At 35.4% G+C, this 19,079-nt stretch overlaps 1 protein-coding gene across 1 annotated transcript; it reads right to left on the bottom strand.

Moving 5' to 3' along the window:
• Positions 1-5,464: 5,464 nt before the first annotated feature.
• On the bottom strand, positions 5,465-7,075 carry LOC145009825 (3-oxoacyl-[acyl-carrier-protein] synthase I, chloroplastic-like). Its single transcript, XM_078968456.1, has 7 exons — positions 7,046-7,075; positions 6,518-6,949; positions 6,247-6,420; positions 6,065-6,178; positions 5,879-5,980; positions 5,728-5,794; positions 5,465-5,649 (listed from the first exon to the last, which is right to left on the bottom strand). Exons 1-7 carry the CDS (start codon positions 7,073-7,075, stop codon positions 5,582-5,584), a joined length of 987 nt encoding a protein of 328 aa, XP_078824582.1. The 3' UTR covers positions 5,465-5,581.
• Positions 7,076-19,079: the final 12,004 nt, after the last annotated feature.

The raw sequence follows: 19,079 nt of genomic DNA, 5'->3' as shown, positions 1-19,079 counted from the left end.
ATCATAATAAAATACTGTGCGGGAAACTGTATCATACTATATCAATCCAAAACAACTAAAACCATCCCCAGGATAAGAGCTAAGCTGTGGTGTGTGCGATGCTATCACCCCGAGCTCTTCCCTTTGCTTGCGGAAGTACCTGAAACCAAAACTGAAACTGTAAGCACGAAGCTTAGTGAGCTCCCCCAAACTACCACATACCATACAATAACATATAAACACATATTGGGCCTTGCCCACTGCATCGGGCCGAAGCCCGGAACTACATCGGACCGAAGTCCGGTACTGACTGGGACCTTGTCCCCTGCATCGGACCGAAGTCCGGAACTAACTGCATCGGACCAAAGTCCGGAACTGACTGCATCGGACCAAAGTCCGGAACTAACTGCATCGGACCGAAGTCCGGAACTAACTGCATCGGACCGAAGTCCGGAACCGACTGACTGAACATCGCATAGCATGACACATCATCTAGCATGAACACATATACTGCATACTACATCGGGCCGTAGCCCGGAACACATAACACTTAACACATAAGACATAGCACACAAATCCTGTCCGAGCCACGAAGGCATCAATCATACTAGCTACTGCATCGGACCTAAATCCGGAAATTACTGCTAACTGAACGGGCCGGCATTGTGGCCTTAGACTCGTTCCTACTGGAAGGAAACTCACCTCGTAAGCTGGCTGCTGAGTGTGTGGCTCGGGAAGCTAACGGCTGCTGCTCCTGAATCTCCTCGGCTACAAGTCCATAACACACTCAATCAAATACTAAACACTGCACTTGGGGTAAAATGACTCTTTTACCCTTGGTCAAAGTCAACTCTCTTTGGGCTGACTCGCCGAGTTGGGCCGCCCAACTCGCCGAGTCCTACTCTCACTTCTCAGTTCTACTCGCTGCTACTCGTCGAGTGTGGCATCGACTCGACGAGTACCCTCTTGATCCAAGAACTCAGACAATCTTCATCCGACTCGCCGAGCCGTATGAACAAACTCGACGAGTTGTTCTTGATCTTAAGAAGATTGCCTTGGACTCGCCGAGTTGTATGAACAACTCGCCGAGTCCCTCCATCACTGAGTCTACCCTCAACTCGCTGAGTCCACTCTCTAACTCACTGGATCCACTCGACACTGGTAAAAATGAAGGAATCGGGAACTCGCGACCCAACTCGCCGAGTCGTTCTTCCCGACTCGCCGAGTTGCCGCCATGCAACTGATTTTTACTCGATTTTGTCTGAATCCAACACATACAATTGATAGATCTGAGTCCAATAAGCTGATTTACCACGTAAAGTTTCCAACTTTACGTGTACAACCTCATGAATAAGGGAAATAAGGCTAAAAGATGCATAAAATGGGTAGATCTATGGTTAATATGCAAAGTAACTCCAAAAAGGTAGTAGATCTAGGCTCTACAACACCCAATCATTCAGATCTAAAGATATCTCGACTTATTAAGGCATTCATGCAAACATAAGGCTTGGAACAAGCATCAACTAGATCTTAGAAGAGCTCTAATGGAGGTTTAAAGCATATAACAAGAGGGGAAATCCGAAAATACCTCAAATAACTCAGATTTTCCCTTGGATCTTTGCACTACAACTCTTCTCCTTGCTCCTTATTTCTTCTCCTTCTTCACACCTTCACAAAATGGCACAAAAACACTTATAAGCTCTCAAGGTGGATTAGGGTTTTTCTCACAGTGTTCTAAGGGTGAGGGAGGCGAGAATGGGGCTATAAAGTGACTTAAATAGTGGGCAACCCGGGGATTTAGGGTTTCACCCAAACGGATGGACTCGCCGAGTCAGGCATATGGACTCGCCGAGTCCCCGGCTCACGCGTGCTCGAAGTCGCGACCCTACTCGGCGAGTCAGGCTATGAACTCGCTGAGTCCCTCTTGAAAAACTTACAACAATTACCAATGAATTAACATACCGGAAACGGGTCATTACAGTTTCCTTCAAGTAGGAACGGGTCTATGGCCACAATGCCAAACCGTTTGGTTAGTAGTAGTTTTCGAACTTCGGTCTGATGCAGTAGTTCAGTGTGCTTGATGTCTTTGTGATTCAAGTAAGTTTTTGTGTTATGTGTTCCGGACTTCGGTGCGAAGTGGTATGTAGTATATGTATTTATGCTAGTAGTTATGATTATGCTATGCTATGTTCACCCAGTTAGTTCGGACTCCGGTCCGATGCAGTTAGCCGAACTTCGGTCCGATGCAAGGGGTAAGGCCCCAGTTAGTCCGGACTCCGGTTCGATGCAGTTAGCCGAACTTCGGTCCGATGCAGGGGGCAAGACCCCAGTTAGTCCGGACTCTGGTTCGATGCAGTTAGCTGAACTTCTGTCCGATGCAGGGGGAAAGGCCCTAGTTAGTCCGGGCTTCGGTCCGATGCAGTTTCCGGATTTCGATCCGATGCAGGGGGCAAGGCCCCAGTTCGTCCGGACTTTGGTCCAATGCAGTGGGCAATGCCCAATATGTGCTTTATATGTTATTGTATGGTATGTGGTACACTAAGTTTCGTGCTTACAGTTTTCAGTTTTGGTTTCAGGTACTTCCGGTAGCGGAGGGAAGAGCTCGGGATGATCGCATGGCACACTCCATAATTAGTCAGCCTGGGATGTTTCACTCTGATAATAAGATATTGTTTTGAATTAATACTCTGATTGTATGTTAAGACTTATGTTATGGTTGACAATCATGGTTTAAGTAATGTTATTCAAACGAAATTTTTAGTCATGATTTTTGGGTCGTTACACAATCATGGGATGCCATGCATACGCTTCTAGAACCTCCATCTTTTAGAGACATTGTATTGGTACCATCAATATTCCACTAGCACATAAGGTGTCGTTGAGTGTCATATCATGTCACTTAGTGATATATCTTATCACTTTGGTGTATCTGATCACTTGGTGGCATATCATGTCACCTGGTGGTATATCCTGTCACTTGGTGGCATATCTTGTCATTTCGTTGCATCTCATGTCAATTTGGCTTATCTTATCACTTCGTGGCATATCTTGTCACTCGGTGACATGTCAATTCACTTGGTGGCATATCATGTAAGTTGGTGGCATATCAAATTTCCAAAGTGGCACATCATGAAGCATGAGACATCATTGATGCTCCATTCTCCTTCCTGATACTCCACTCTTACACTAAATGCTCCATACAGATCCTAAGTGCTCCATGTTAGACAATACTTCATACCATAACATTTGGACCTTGAGCTTTATCCGTATCATAATCTCATACACTCCGTTTAATCTAATGTGCAAAAACGGGTCCTGAAGAAACTCCCTAAGATTAAAAAAATTACGAGTTCTATTACTAAATGGTAATCCGTTGGGTATTTTACATAGATACTTTTTTTTCGAAATTTTTAATGGGAAAATTGGTATTGTTCTAGTAGTGTAAATAAGCATAGTCAAAAACTATTTACTACATATAGGTAGACGTAGATGTTTTTGATTGGATGCGTTGTAATTCACTTAGACATCTTCATTCTACGTAATTTTTTATATCAAATTCATCATGAGTGGTGCTTTTTATCGTTATGGTATTTCTAAATTTCATTTATAATCTAACTATTAAAAAACATATCTCTATCGTAATAAAAAAAACATTTTGTGTCAAATGATAGAATTCTACTTAATTTTTTCGCGCCCATTTGACATTCAAGACTTTTATATAGCCTTTCTGTAAATAAGTATGTTAATTAACTTATTTAATTTAAATTCAAATTCATAAATAATAGTAAACATGGTAATTCAAATAACAATAGCTTATAAGTTTAGGCAAAAAGCCACATTCAACCTCATAATCATTGAAATTCAAATAAATTTCTTTTTGTTATAAAAATTAATAGGTGTGAAACTCGTATATTATACGAGTTTATTAAAAAAATATTTAATGCAAATGTATAAATATTAAATATTTTTAAAAAAAATACTTTTATATAAATGCGAATGATATAATAAATAAGTAAGTAATTCAATGTATACTAATAAAAACGATTGGCATATTTTAAATAATGATGTTAAAAATTAAAGTGTAAATATTAAATATTTTTTAAATTAACTTTCGAAATAAATACAAACGAAATGATTAATAAGTAGTGATTCAATCTATACTAATAAAAAAATTATTGATAAATTGTAAATAGTTGTTATGAATCAAAATTTTTAAATACTTTTTTGAAGATAGTGCTCTTTTTTATTTATTAGGTTAGAGATAGAGATGTATTATACATACATGTTTATTTATGAAATTTGAATAAATAATAAATTTGTTAGAATTCAAATTAATCATAAAATACACCACATTAATTGTGTCATTAGAGCATCCATTTGAATTCAAATGTATTTGCAAATTTATAAAATTTAAATAGCATGAATACTTTACATATATAATAGTAGACACATTAATTAGTGGAATTGATTATTGATTAATAAAAAAAGATACTAAAGAATGACATATGGAATTTAAATAATTGTAAAATCTCATATAATAAAATGTGACGAAAGCTTTGAGAAAATGACAAGTGACAAAAAAACCTTCATTTATTAGAGTGGATGAGGGTACATGCGTGATTCTTCTTTAAATCTCTTGCAACTAAGAAGTTTCAACACCTCCGATATAATTTTATTCTTAAGGGTGTGTCATATAATCATATTCAAACAAAACAAGTACATTTGCCAAAGAAACCTTTCATATAGTTCAAGATAAGAGATAGATGGTCCCACTTTACAAGTTGAGATTTTGGAGAAAGAGAAAGAACATATGGAAGAGAATTCAAAATTAGATGTTAAGAAGATGTCGAACATGAGCCCTGAAAATGGTATGATTCCATTTTCTCTATCATTTTCTTAATACTTTTTCTATTATTTTTTTTTTTTTTTTTTGGAGTGGAGATGAATTTTGAATCACAATTTGGATTTTCCAAATTCAAGGCTTTGATTGTCCATGCTTGAAGAACTTGTTGGAACAACGTGTTTATGCTCTAGGAAAAAAACATCAAAATTATTTTAGGCAGCCCTATGGAGAACACGGGTTAATACCTAGTATATATTTAATTGGTGTGTATAAATTTTGTCATTTTCAAATTTCCATAGTACTTTTTCACTTGCTATTTATTAATTAACTCGGTGTAAGATCTGTGTATTACATAGACTGATTAAAAAAATATTAAATAACAAAGTTTAAACAATAATTATTTTTCAAAAATAAAATTTCGAAATAAGAAATAAAGAAAGTTATTTACTATCGTATTTATTATATTTAGTAGTTTACATATATAATTATAAGTATTATGTGGCTTTTTAATTTTAAAAATATTATAAAATGATAAATATCAAATCTTATGAAAGATTGACATATGACAAAATGGATCTTCATTTATTATAATAGATGGTCGATGAGTTCTTGATGTCAGGTTCAAACAAAAACACTATAACATATTCACATGAAACTTATATTTGGTAATAAAGCATTGTCCCATTTTACAATTTGATCAAATGTTTGGAAGGGAATATAGTTTCTCTAAAGATCGGGTGAACATTCAGTATGATCATATCAAGGCTTGAATGCAGAAAATGCTATTACTGAGTTTTGTCCACCAAAACCAAATGAATTTGAGATGGCTGCATCCAAGAAGAGTTTCAATAAGCAAACTAAATTAAAATCGCAGTTGAAGCATGGAGAAAAAGAAACAAACTCACCAACGTTGATTTCATGTTGTTGCTTTTCATTTGCAACAGTGTCAAATTCAACTGTAGGTTCTGGGTTCTACAATTGCAATGAGGAGATGAAGATCATCATAGTGGAACTATGAAAGGAAAAGAAAATTTAATATAATGAACAAGCACATACAAATTGATTAATGGTGGGATGCAACCATCCTGTTTGAATCGCTTTGATTGTAGCAATGGCTTCCAAACCTCCAGATGCTCCCATACTGTGTCCAATTATAGACTGAACACAAAAACAAGAAAATAATGTCAATATGTTGTTGATACTGATTACTTAACAGCCAAAGCAGACAATTAGCTTCTTCACCTTGGTTGCATTGATTTTGATCCCTTCGGTGTTCTTAAACACCTTCTTGAGAGCATTGACCTCAGCCTGATCCCCTACCACGGTTGAAGTTGCATGTGCATTGATGTAGTTCACCTACAAGATTTTGTTCGACAATATAAAGTACACGTTTCTCTAAAAAAAATGACAAAAAGTTGACCTACCTCCTCTACCGATACACCAGCATCTACAAGGCTGTTTTGAATGCAAGATGAAACCGAGAATCCATCATGTAGCGGATTAGTTATATGATACGCATCACAATTTACTGCACCTCCTAAGTATTCAGCAAGTATTGGTGCACCCCTTTTCATTGCATGGTCTAAACTTTCCATCACCTTGAAACAAAACAGTTCAACATCGACATATCACATATGCAAAAAGATATGGGTAGTTTGAAATGATCAATTCATCAAACATGGGTGGAGAAGTTACCAAAACACCAGCACCTTCGCTCAAAACAAACCCATCTCTTTCTTTGTCCCATGGTCTAGAAGCTGTGTGGTGATCATGGTTTCTTCGAGACAATGCTCTACAAGCAAAAAAACCTCCGAATACCAAAGGAATAAGTGGAGCATCGACCCCACCTGCAATCATCAAATCAGCCTTCCCCAGACGGATATTATCAGCAGCAGCACAGAAGCAAGCGTTGGATGTGGCACAAGCAGCTGAGATGTTGTAGTTTGGTCCCTTAAAGCCAAGATGAATTGCAAGAAGAACTGCGGCCATGTTTGTTTGAAAATAAGGAATGAAAAATGGTGTAATTTTCTTGTAACCCCTCTCTGTGAGAGACTTCGCAGCATTAGAAAATACTGTGACGCCTCCCCCTGCTGATCCAACAAGCACACCAGCACGTTCCTTATTAATCTGCATGTACACATATAAAAAATTTTAATATTTTGAGAAAAAGATAAATTTACAAAAATGATTCATGCCTATGTATTTTTTATTTTTCGTCCAAACCTGAACTTTTTTGACAATCCTTTTGACCATGTTTATGATTTTCGTCCGTTGGAAAACTGAAAGGACTAAATTGCTCTTATAATATATATACTTTTTTATGTTTTTTCTATTTAATTTAAAGTTTTATTAATTAGAAAATTTGAGGAACACCCAAGAACATATTCATAGATTCAAGAACACTCAAGAACATCGTCCGTCACTACCATCGTTCGACAACCATCCTTGCCACCACGGTGAGCCACTACCACGGTCCGTCACCTTTATCTCCACCTAAACCTTTTCTGCAACTTCATCTCCGCAAAAAAATCATCGCAGAAACAAAATCAATACACAAAATATGGGTTTGTTCTTAAGTTCGTCCCTGATTCGATGATACACACACGAAATCAGATATGATGAACACGCACACAAAATTAGATCAGATGAACACACACATACACACAAATAATCATATGAATACACATACATACACACGAAATCAGATCATCACTCCAGCAAAATCGCACCCCTTCATTCTCTTGGAATAGATTGATTTTTTTTCTTCTCTTTTAAAATCGACATCAAAACACTCGAAATCAAAATCCTTGATAGTTGTAGTTGTACGTTGCAGATATGTAGGGTTGAGTTTTCTTACTTTGAATTCTCAAGAATAAACCCCATAATCAAATAGAAAATTGTATATGTATGTTCTTGAGCTTTTTTCTGCCTGTTTAGTTGAAAAAGTAGTTGTGTGTTGGTGTGTGGAATCGAATCTGAAAACTTCGTATGTGTGTACGTGTGAATTCGAATCAGAAAACTCAAATATTTGTGGGTGTATTTGTGTGTGAAGTCGATTCTGGATAACAAACATATGGTTGTGTATTGTAAAAACATGTTTATGTCAAGCCATTCTTTGGTGGATCCGAACTCTCTTTCTTCTCTTTCCTCTCTTTAAGAACAAAATCAAAATTGAACATGTGAGTTTGTGAACAAAGGGGTTGCTTTGGGTTGATCATATATTGGATACGATTTTTGTTCGTGGGTGTTCATTAGATTTGGATACGATTTTTGGTGAAAAGGGGAAGAAGATGAAGAACACAAAATGATGATGGTGTTTGGTGATAGCTTTAATGGAGTTTGTGGCAGGTAATATATATATATATATATATATATATATATATATATATATATATATATATATATATATATATATATATATATATATATATATATATATATATATATATATATATATTAAAATAGGTATCAGAAAATTAGAAAAATAAAAATAAAAATCTATAGTAGTCATTTTTATTTCTGGAGGGAACTTTCCACATAAAAACATGACGAAAAGGACCACCATTCTAAAAAAAAATCAATGTTTGGTAGAAAACTTAGAAAAAATATTACCACAGAAATCATTTTTGCATTTTGTCTTGAAAATATAATGCTACGGAGTTACATGCCTTGAAGAGTTTGTGGCCTCCAAGACCAGCATCTTCAAGAGCTTTTTTCCCAGCAACAAGGCAATACCGTTAACAATCATCAAGTCTAGAGTCGCTTTTTGCATCAATATACCCATTTGACTTAAATCCACGAATCTGTCCACTGAATCGTGTTGGGAATATTGATGCATCGAATTTATCTATTAAACTGATTCCGCTCTCCCCAGCTAAGAGACGATCGTAGTATGTGTCAACATCATTTCCAAACACAGAGACGAGACCCATACCTGTAATGACGACCCGTTTTTTTGCATCTTTCTCCCGCTTAGGGGCTGCGCCGGAAGAGGGGTGGGAAGCTAGTAACACATGGCGGAATGTGCGGCCCAGACGTGCTGGTGATTTGAATGTGGTGGATGAAGAGCTTTTGGGGAGAAGGAACAAGGAGGGATTTTTTAACAGAATAATATGTTGAGTTTCCATTGTTGTTTAGAATATAATGTCTAAAGATAGAATGTATGATACTTGGACATGCATGCATGGTATATATACACACACAGCGAATGTATATGTATTGCAAAAAGAAGGATTTTTAAAGAATAAAGACACACCCCACACTATTTTCCAAGTACATCCTAATCTGAGTTATAACTCATTTTTATTGGAAGTCGTTTTTTAATGACTTTTACTGCTTTTTATAATGAGTGTGGTGTTATTGAGACATTACCCATCGCATTCTCAATTTAAATTGAGTATGTCAATTTTTTGCAAGCCCAAATTGACATAATTAATACCATGCACTTTGCTTCGTGCAAATGAATTTTAATTACCAATTCATCTTACATCTTGCAACATGTATCTTGCAACTTGTGAAAGCATTACACACTCCATCACATTATTAAAAGAGACACCTCAAATTATATATATATATATATATATATATATATATATATATATATATATATATATATATATATATATATATATATATATATATATATATATAAATTAAACATATTTATACTATAAAACAACATATTTTCTTTGTCATTATCACAGAATAACATTATCCATACGTCCGTACAATAGATGTCAACCCACATTTGAACACACACACAACATATATATATATATATATATATATATATATATATATATATATATATATATATATATATATATATATATATATATATATATATATTGAAATGTGGATTGACATCTATTATGCGGACGTATGGATAATGCTATTATGTGATAATGATAAAGAAAATATGTTGTTTTATAATATAAATAAATTTAATCTTACATAACTATTGTTATTCTTACTAATTAAATCGTTTATAAGGTTATTATAGATTTTTCTATTATTATTGTCATTCTGTCAAAATAAACGTTTGTTGAGTCGTATTTTGTAAGAATGAAAATGAGGGAAAACAATATATACAAAGAAAAATGAATACGAATTAATGACAATACTTGAAAATAACAATAGTTGTATAAGATTGAACGTAGTCAAATTACTAAACAATTTATTCTCTTATTAATTCTCATAAATAACACTATTCACACGTCCACACAATAATTATCTATCTACATTATAACCTAGCCATATTATATATATATATATATATATATATATATATATATATATATATATATATATATATATATATATATATATATGTCTAGGTTATACTGCTTCTTACATCTATTGTGTGCCATAATGTATAGATCTGGACCATCGGATGGAATATAATCATTGGTCATGATTTGATAGTTTATGATATTATAATGGGATAGCATGTATCATATAACCATGCAAATTCAGCATAAGGGTATTTTGGACAATTAACTTTATTTAAAAAAGGAAATTTTTGGATTTTTAAGGATAATTAATTCTCCTAATTTTAAAAGTCTTTATTTTTTTATATTAATTCCATTTTAATTCTAATGTAATTTGTACACATAACCAATTTTATTCCGTCAGAATATTTTTTTGTTAGAATGATGTTCTTTCAGAATTTTATTCTATTAGAATATTTATGAAGAATAACATAATTTATGAATCTCCGGTTGAAAAATAACAACATTCTAATATATTCACATATATTCAAATTTACATTCAAATTCTTATATATTCTAAGGGACTAATAGTCTTATACATTTTAATATAATTATACATATTCTAAAAGAATATTAATAAAAATGAATAAAAATATTAAAAATAACAACATTTTTAAAGTGTGAGTGTGATCAAACTTTTATGCATTATTGAAGTTATTCCTATCATGTCTTCAACCAATTCTTCCAGCCATTCCTATCACAAATACAAAAAAACGAAGAATGGTTAAAAGTATTATGGCAGAATATATAAAATACATTCTAACAGAATACGTAGAATAAATTCTCCTAGTTATAACAAAATACATAGAATACAAATAATTTCTAACAGAATACATCACAAAATACACTTAAATCATATTATTTTATTCAATATGACAAAAAAAATACATCACAAAATCTTTTTACTTTTCATATCTTGACAAATAAGAGATTGAAATCTAATTTTGTCAGAATAATAGGAATCAAATTGATGAGTGTTACTAACCTCATTCTAAAAGAATATTGTATTTTCTCATTCTATAAGAATTTACAGGTTTAAAATAATATTCATTATAAATTGTATTTGTAGAAGACCAATCTTTCAATGAGTTCCCTTTAAGAAAAAGACTAAACATGTCCTGAATGAAGAAACGTGATAGGAGAGCAAGAAAAAAAGTCATTACTTATAACCAAATACATCATAAACATGCCTTATTATGGATATCCCAATTCATTGCTATACATTTAAGTAACACCATTAACCAATTTAAAATTCTCTTTGGGATTCTTCAAGAATTTGAACATCAAATTCTTTTTCAGACATTTTCACAAACACCTATTGTGCAACATATACAGATAACAGATAAGCAAAGATCAATTATAAAGCAACGAAGATAATTTAATTTGAACAAATATACAATACCTAATTTATAGTGTGTAACATGTATAATGGAAAACAATAAAAAAGTTTAAGGGAAAACATGTTTTACCTGGTAAAAGTTTAGAAACCAGAAACAGGGATGATTCAACTCAATCGAAAAAGACAGTAGATCAATATGAGTGCCGATTGAAGGAGATAGACATCAGGTTGAAGAATTAATCGTTGTCGAGTGATTGGATGGCTACTGTTGGGTTGAGATCGTCAGATGCAAATAGGAGTACGGTGGTGGAAATCAGGCAAAAAATATGAAAATTGGGAGAAACGTGATCGGGGGAGTCCATACCATACAGGTGCCGATCGAAGAACACTAAGATGGATGCAAAGAGGGAAACAAGCTCGATTTAGCAAAGTGTAATGGCCGATGGTGGCGCCAGTAGCCAAAGGGAAGAAGGACGATAGCGATGGTGGTGGAGTTGTCTGGTTTTCACGCTGCTGGTGTAGTCGTGTTATGCCACTTATGAAACAACTTACTTGCTTGATTTCTTTCTATGTTACGATCGATGTACAATTGGGTGAAAAAGAAGAGCAATCATGTAATATAAGAGAAATATTTGGTCAAATGTATTTATTATGTTTCCTTAAGTGCATAAATTTTATTAAATGATACCATTAATTGAAAGTGCAAAAAACCAAAAATACCCTTTTATATTTATTTTATTGCAAATTTCTGATTGGTGCATTTATGAACACAATACTTGTTAGAAACATTTGAACCTAGCTCTCTCTCTATCTCTCTCTCTTTATATATATATATACATATACATATATATATATATATATATATATATATATATATATATATATATATATATATAAGTTCTTTTTATGTAAGTATAGATATATGATTAAAACCTACAAACAATTATTTATTTACATATAACTTTTTATCAAATAACTAACAATATAATATATTAATATTGATGATTAAATGAATAATTTAAGCTTCTAAATAATTAAAATATTTATAAAATAGTTATTGATGTGGAGACCACTTTCTATAGCATATTGGTAGTCCATGTGAAAGGTAACTGCAAATATAAATGGTCTAATTTATTGATGTGGAAAGTCTTGCAAACACAATTAGGTATGATTCTATATTTTTTTCATTTATTATTTCATATATTTGCATAAAATTTTATTAACACATTCATTTATATAACTACTAAAAACAATTAATAGCCAAAAATGAAATTTTTAGTAATCCTTTTTAATAAATCAAAATATTTTTTCCATATGTCATTGTCTCATTCAGTAGGACACATAGCATTTTCTAATATTTTTGAATAAATGTTTTTACATTTGTCATTTTTTCATTTTTTTTATCTTTTATTAATTAACACATGACATTTACACCTCAACTAATAATTTCCTTAAATTAAAATAGTTAATAAATTACAATATTACTAATCATATATTGTATTTAGTATGTTTCTTTTTAAATTCAAATTTTAAATTTGAAATTTAAATAAATTTTTGTTTAAACCTTCATATTAATTTTTTTTACCCAACCAGTATAGTATATAGGTCTCACAACTAGTAAACAATAAACATACATAGTAAAAAAAAGAAAATATATGGATACTAACATTATAAGATCATATGTTAATGATGTCTACTTTGAAAATATGTTATGATCTGTAAAGATGAGTGATATTGCATTCTTATGGATGGTCTTGCATGCGATTATTTTTCATCAAAACTCATAAAACACTTGGCTTCTGTGTTTGGAAGAGGACAACATCATCACATAAAAAAATATTCTTACATCACTACCACATTATCACCATACTAACAACACATGTTACTTAGGAAACACACGATATCATCAAAATATTTTACTTTTTAACTAACTAAAGAATATTTATTTTTGATAATTTAATACAACCTTAAAATTCAAATTCAAGTAATCTGAAAATTACATAAGAAAAATAAATCTTGTAAAAAAGTATAATTCAAAAATAAAGTTATTATTAATCCTCGTCGGCATCATTTTGATATAAATGTAATGTTAAGTCTTGTCGAAGATATTTATATTCTTTCTAGAATAACAAAGTGTTATAGCTCAAGACTGACTATTCAAGTTTAGCTCAAACGAAGGACTTTCTTAATAGATCCGAGTAAATTTAATTTGTGTGAATTATATTGTTAAGTACATTTCATGCATTCATTTTGTAGTTTTAGTTCAAAAAAGTGCATTGCATTTAGGTTTAAACTCATGCGTTTTGCATACTTTTCGGGATTTTTCATCATTCAATTCCATTCACACACTTTTGTGATATTTCAGGGACTTTTGAAGGTTGGATTTTGATGGAGGAAGTTAAGAAGAGTTCGATACAAAGTTTCAGAAGTTTTGGAGCATTGAAGAAGAGAGAGAATGAAGAAATAAAGAATTTGGTTTCATAGGAATTTACACGGCCGTGTAAATGATAGCTTAGAGTTTACACGGGCCGTGTAAACGCATATACAAGAGCATTCTACTTCGAAGGACTGGAAGGATTGAGTATTCTACTTTTCTTGTTTACACGGTCGTGTAAATGGCTTCTTAATTTATACAGGCCGTGTAAACGTCTCGATAGTTTTTAAAGTAGTTTTACTCTCATATAATTCAGACAATCATTTTTTCAGGGAGTTAGGTCGGAATTTGGGCAGATAGAAGGCGATTTTCAAAGCTTTTGGAAGTAAATTGACACTTCGAAAACACTTTAATTTCCTTTTTGTAAGTCAAGTTGAAGTTTAAACTTGTTTGATTTGTAGTTTAACCTAGACATGTGTGGTTGATTTCATTATCATTTCCGAGTCTGGATTCTTAAGTATGTGTTGTTAGGTTGTAACTTGAACTTGATTTGTGTTTAACATCTAGTAATCTTTGATTGGATCTTAATCATGTGTTTGGTTTATTCTCTTTTTCACTTGGTCAATGAATTAGGGTTTTTATCAATCTATTTAATCAAATTGTAAAATTTGTATATGTTTTATGATTTGATGTTAGTAACATGCACTTAATTGATTGTAATTAAATTAGAATGAGTGTAATCAAAGATTAAATGTTCATAATCCTAAGCTTATGAGGAATATTGAATATTGTTGGTAATTGTTGTAAGAACTTAAAGTCATTTAATGATTTGATGAAAGAGCTTATTTGAATTAAATCAATTAAATGAAGTTTTATTTGAAGAACATGTTTTGAATAAAACAATTTTTGTCAACTTGGATATTAGAGTTTATTAGTATCTAAATTACCAACCTAGATAGAACATAATCATATTCATTTTGCATCTTTCAACATAATACATGTATAAGAATCAGAATCGGAAATATATTTCTTTTACTAAATTCTGTTAACAATCTTGTTTATTTAGGAAGTTTAAATCTAGTTCAAACACAATCCCCCATTTTAATATTATTTGTATTATGTGTGAAAATATGGCAAGATAAGAAGTCTTGTATTCCTGTGGACCAACCCTGCTTACTCTATGCTATCTTAAGTATAAGAAATAGTAGTCACTTGAGCTTTATTAATATTATTTTATCCCATTATTTGTTGGTTTGACAGCCAAACAAATTGACGTCGTTGTTGGGGATACGGTAGTACTAATTGTTTATGCCAAGATCTTTTTCGCACATGTACACCTTTACCTGTTGATTTGGAGATAGAGAAATCTGCTAAACAAAGAAGGAAGCAAGGCAGACTTTTAAAGAAACAACAACAATTCAGAGCTTCTTCAACAAATCCATCAACCTCATCTTCACCAACATCCAAAAGTACTACCTCATCATCTTCACCTTTACCCAAATCTGAAACCTTTATCCCTACTCCTACCATGGGAGACAACCACGGACAAAATCCTCCATGTCCACCACTTGAAAAAACCTTTAGACAATTGGCCACTCAAGATGTCACCCAACAACCTTTGTGCATAAATTACCCTGCAGCAATCAACTTTGAACTCAATTCTGGACTCATCCATTTGTTACCCTCATTCCGTGGTCGTGAGAATGAAGAACCAGATAAATTCCTTAAGGCATTTCATGTTGTCTGTGTGGGTATGTGTAACACCGTAAATTTCAAGACAAAATTTTCATTTAAAATTATCATTTTAATATTAAACACTTGTTTAAAATCTCATTCATAATTGAATTACAAAACATAGCTTCATTTTCACTTGAATAGAAAACCAGGATCCTCCAAAATATAACTCTTTCTCTGGTGTGTACAATCGAGCCGGTGCCATCCCGTGTTACTGAAAGAACCTGAAAACAACATAACACAAAACACTGTAAGCACGAAGCTTAGTGAGTTCCCCAAAATACAACTTACGCATATACGCCTTTCCAAGCCCTGACCTTCCGGTCCACAACACAATGCCTTCCGGCCCGTAATATAATCGCCTTCCGGCCCATAACATATTGCCTTCCGGCCCCCGTAATATAATCGCCTTCCGGCCCATAACATATTGCCTTCCGGCCCATAACATATTGCCTTCCGGCCCATAATATATTTAGCACGCATAACAATAAACTTACCACATATAGCACATATATCACATATCATATCCGACCTTCCGGTCACATAACATATTGCCTTCCGGCCCATATAAACATACATAGTACGCATAGCAATTATCTTACCACGTATAGCACATATATCACATATCATATCCGACCTTCCGGTCACATAACGTATTGCCTTCCGGCCCATATAAACATACATAGCACGCATAGCAATTATCTTACCACATATAGCACGTATATCACATATCATATCCGACCTTCCGGTCACACAGTCAAACCCTTCCGGGTACAGTATAGTGAGAAGACTCACCTCGTGGATACTGAAAGCTAGCAACTCCTGAAATCACTAGTACTCAATCCGCCGAGCTACAGACTCCCTGGATAATATCGTGCATCCCTTATTAACACTTTTATCTTTCAAGACAACTGACCCTAAGAAATTACACATAGGTCAACTCTGGTCAACAGTCCACGGTCAACTCGACCGGACTCGGCGAGTACTCTGGCGACTCGGCGAGTCTAGTCGTCCTTCAACCCTCTAAGGTTTCCCTTCTACTCGTCGAGTATCCTCCTTGGCTCGACGAGTTACTCCTGGAAGAATCGTAGGGCCACCCCGACTCCACTCGCCGAGTCTGAGGAACAGCTCGACGAGTCCCAGTTATTCTTCAAGCTACTCGCCGAGTCTGCTCATCTGACTCGGCGAGTCCATGCCATGCAGTCGCTCAAACTGCTTCCTAAGGTCATAACTACTCCGACCATTCATAGGTCTGGCCTTCCTCGACTGGTCCATTACGTAAGGTCTTCATTTAGGTGCTCATGCTACACCCCGAGACTTATAATTCACGTGTTGACCTAAGGCATAAGGATTTCAATCCAAAACCTTCACCAATTCCCGAAATGCACAGACATGGGATATTCTGGACCTCCAAGGGTCCTAATACAGGGCTACAATCGTTTGGGGAACAAGGGTAACATTCAATCTATCCACAAAAGGGTTCCATAAACCCTAATCCTCTAAATACATCACCATAGCAGAGTATACACGAATTCTTACCTGGATAATGTGCTCTCTGTGTCCCCAATCCTCAGAATGTGACCCCCTTGCTGTTCCTTTAGCCAAGCCCTTCTCTTCCTTGCACAACAACTCCTTCAAAATCACCAATGTCCCTTAGCTTTGCTCCAGATGCACACAATCGGTTTAGGGTTCCTCCCAGAAGGCTAAAACGAACAATGGCGGCCAATAAGTCCCCTTTATACGTCCCAAACCTAAACGGCTAGGGTTTTCGCTAAACAGCGCAGACTCGCCGAGTCCCTATCTGGACTCGTCGAGTCCAGTCGCGAACCCGCGACCAGGTCTGCGATCCTACTCGGCGAGTCTGGCTGCAACTCGCCGAGTCCCCTCTTAAAACACCCCCTAAATATAATTTTAACAATATTTGAGATTCCGGGCTGTTACAATTCTCCCCCACTAGAATCAGACTTCGCCCTCGAAGTCTTACTCTGAAAATAGTTCCGGATGCTGCTCCCGCATCTCACGTTCCGGCTCCCAAGTCATTTCCGATCCCTTCCGGGGTTGCCACTGAACCAACACCAGAGGTTCCTCCTTGTTCCTCAGAACCTTGATCTTCCGATCCCTGATGGCCACTGGTCTCTCAGCATAACTCAGGCTCGCATCCACCTAAATGTTCTCTAGTGGAACCACTGCTGACTCATCGACTATACACTTCTTCAACTGTGACACATGAAAAGTGTCGTGGATCTATCTCAATTCCGCTGGTAACTCCAAACGGTAGGCCACCCGTCCTATCCTCACAATTTCACGAAAAGGCCCAACATACCGGGGCCCCAACTTTCCCCTCTTCCTGGATCGAATCACCCCTTTTCTAGGAGAGACCTTCAGGAGTACGAAGTCGCCGACCTGAAACTCAAGCTCGGACCGGCGTCTGTCTGCATAACTTTTCTGTCGGCTCTAGGCGGTCAATAACCTCTGTTTAACCTGCTGAATCTGCTCTGTCGACTGAAGCACGATCTCTGTACTGCCCACCACTCCCTGTAACCGAGAATTACCCAAGATGCAACTCTGCTCTAAATCTCAACGATCACTCGGCCCATAAGGGTTAGGAAACCTGAATCACCGGATCCCCGATCCAAATCCCACTTTATCCATTTCGGAACGACTGAGAGACTCATTCTCACTCTCCGAGCAACTCTCACGAGTTCTCCTCTTGCAATCGCATACACATGCTGCACTAGCCCCAACATACCTTTCTCTTCCCTTGCCTAGGGAAATCCGTTTGACGACCTTGCCACTACTCCATGTATCGCACATGCTCTGGATCTGCTCGCAAGGACTCTCGGGTCCATGCGTTACCTCTCCTCAACAAATGAGGGTCCGACACCACCTCCTATGCAACAGCTTAAAGGGCGGCATACCAATGCACTAATGATGGCTGTTGTTATGGAACAACTCAACCAAGGATAAATACGTGCCACAGCTTCCTCCGAAATCTAATACACATGCCCGAAGCATGTCTTCGAGCGTCTGGATCGTTCACTCTCTCTAATGTGTCCTCAAATGTCATCATGATAAGCTCATTTCTCATATTCCTCTTCGAGACTGAGTACCAGGTCAGCTTTTGGCTCCACAGCTGAGCCCCCAACGTCACCCATATCATGATCCAAGTGTCCCACTAACTTCCTCTCCGTGACCACTATCCCGGCCCAGTGACACGCAAGTCACGAAATCCTTTTTTTCCTCATGCGAGAAAAATACAATCCAACCGAGGATCGTCTCAACTCAAATCTCTGGTTTCTGTTCCGCATATTCCCTGCGTATTTCCCCGCATCTCCTGACAGAGACGGAGACCCCCGTCTCGCCCCCGACTCAACATCCAAGCTCCAAGGACTTAATACCAGGGCTACTCAAACCCAACTCTTCCACATCATGCACTGCTCGAAAAACATTCCAACATCGAAATTCTCTTGCCATCTAGTGAGTACTGCAACTCCACGCAGCATCACAACACCCTCTGAGTAGGGAGTACTACGGTTCGAA

This window comes from Lactuca saligna, chromosome 1 (genome assembly GCF_052625555.1).
Source record: "Lactuca saligna cultivar CGN05327 chromosome 1, ASM5262555v1, whole genome shotgun sequence".
NCBI lineage: Eukaryota > Viridiplantae > Streptophyta > Magnoliopsida > Asterales > Asteraceae > Lactuca > Lactuca saligna.
This window is presented reverse-complemented; position numbering and strand designations above follow the sequence as displayed.

Excerpts from the sequence above, each read along its gene's own strand:
- LOC145009825 (XM_078968456.1), bottom strand. The coding sequence starts at position 7,075 with ATGGTCAAAAGGATTGTCAAAAAAGTTCAG. Across the intron at positions 5,795-5,878 it reads ATCCCACCATTAATCAATTT|AACCCAGAACCTACAGTTGA; the intron begins GTATGTGCTTGT and ends TTGCAATTGTAG. Across the intron at positions 5,650-5,727 it reads ACAACATGAAATCAACGTTG|CCATCTCAAATTCATTTGGT; the intron begins GTGAGTTTGTTT and ends TCTTGGATGCAG.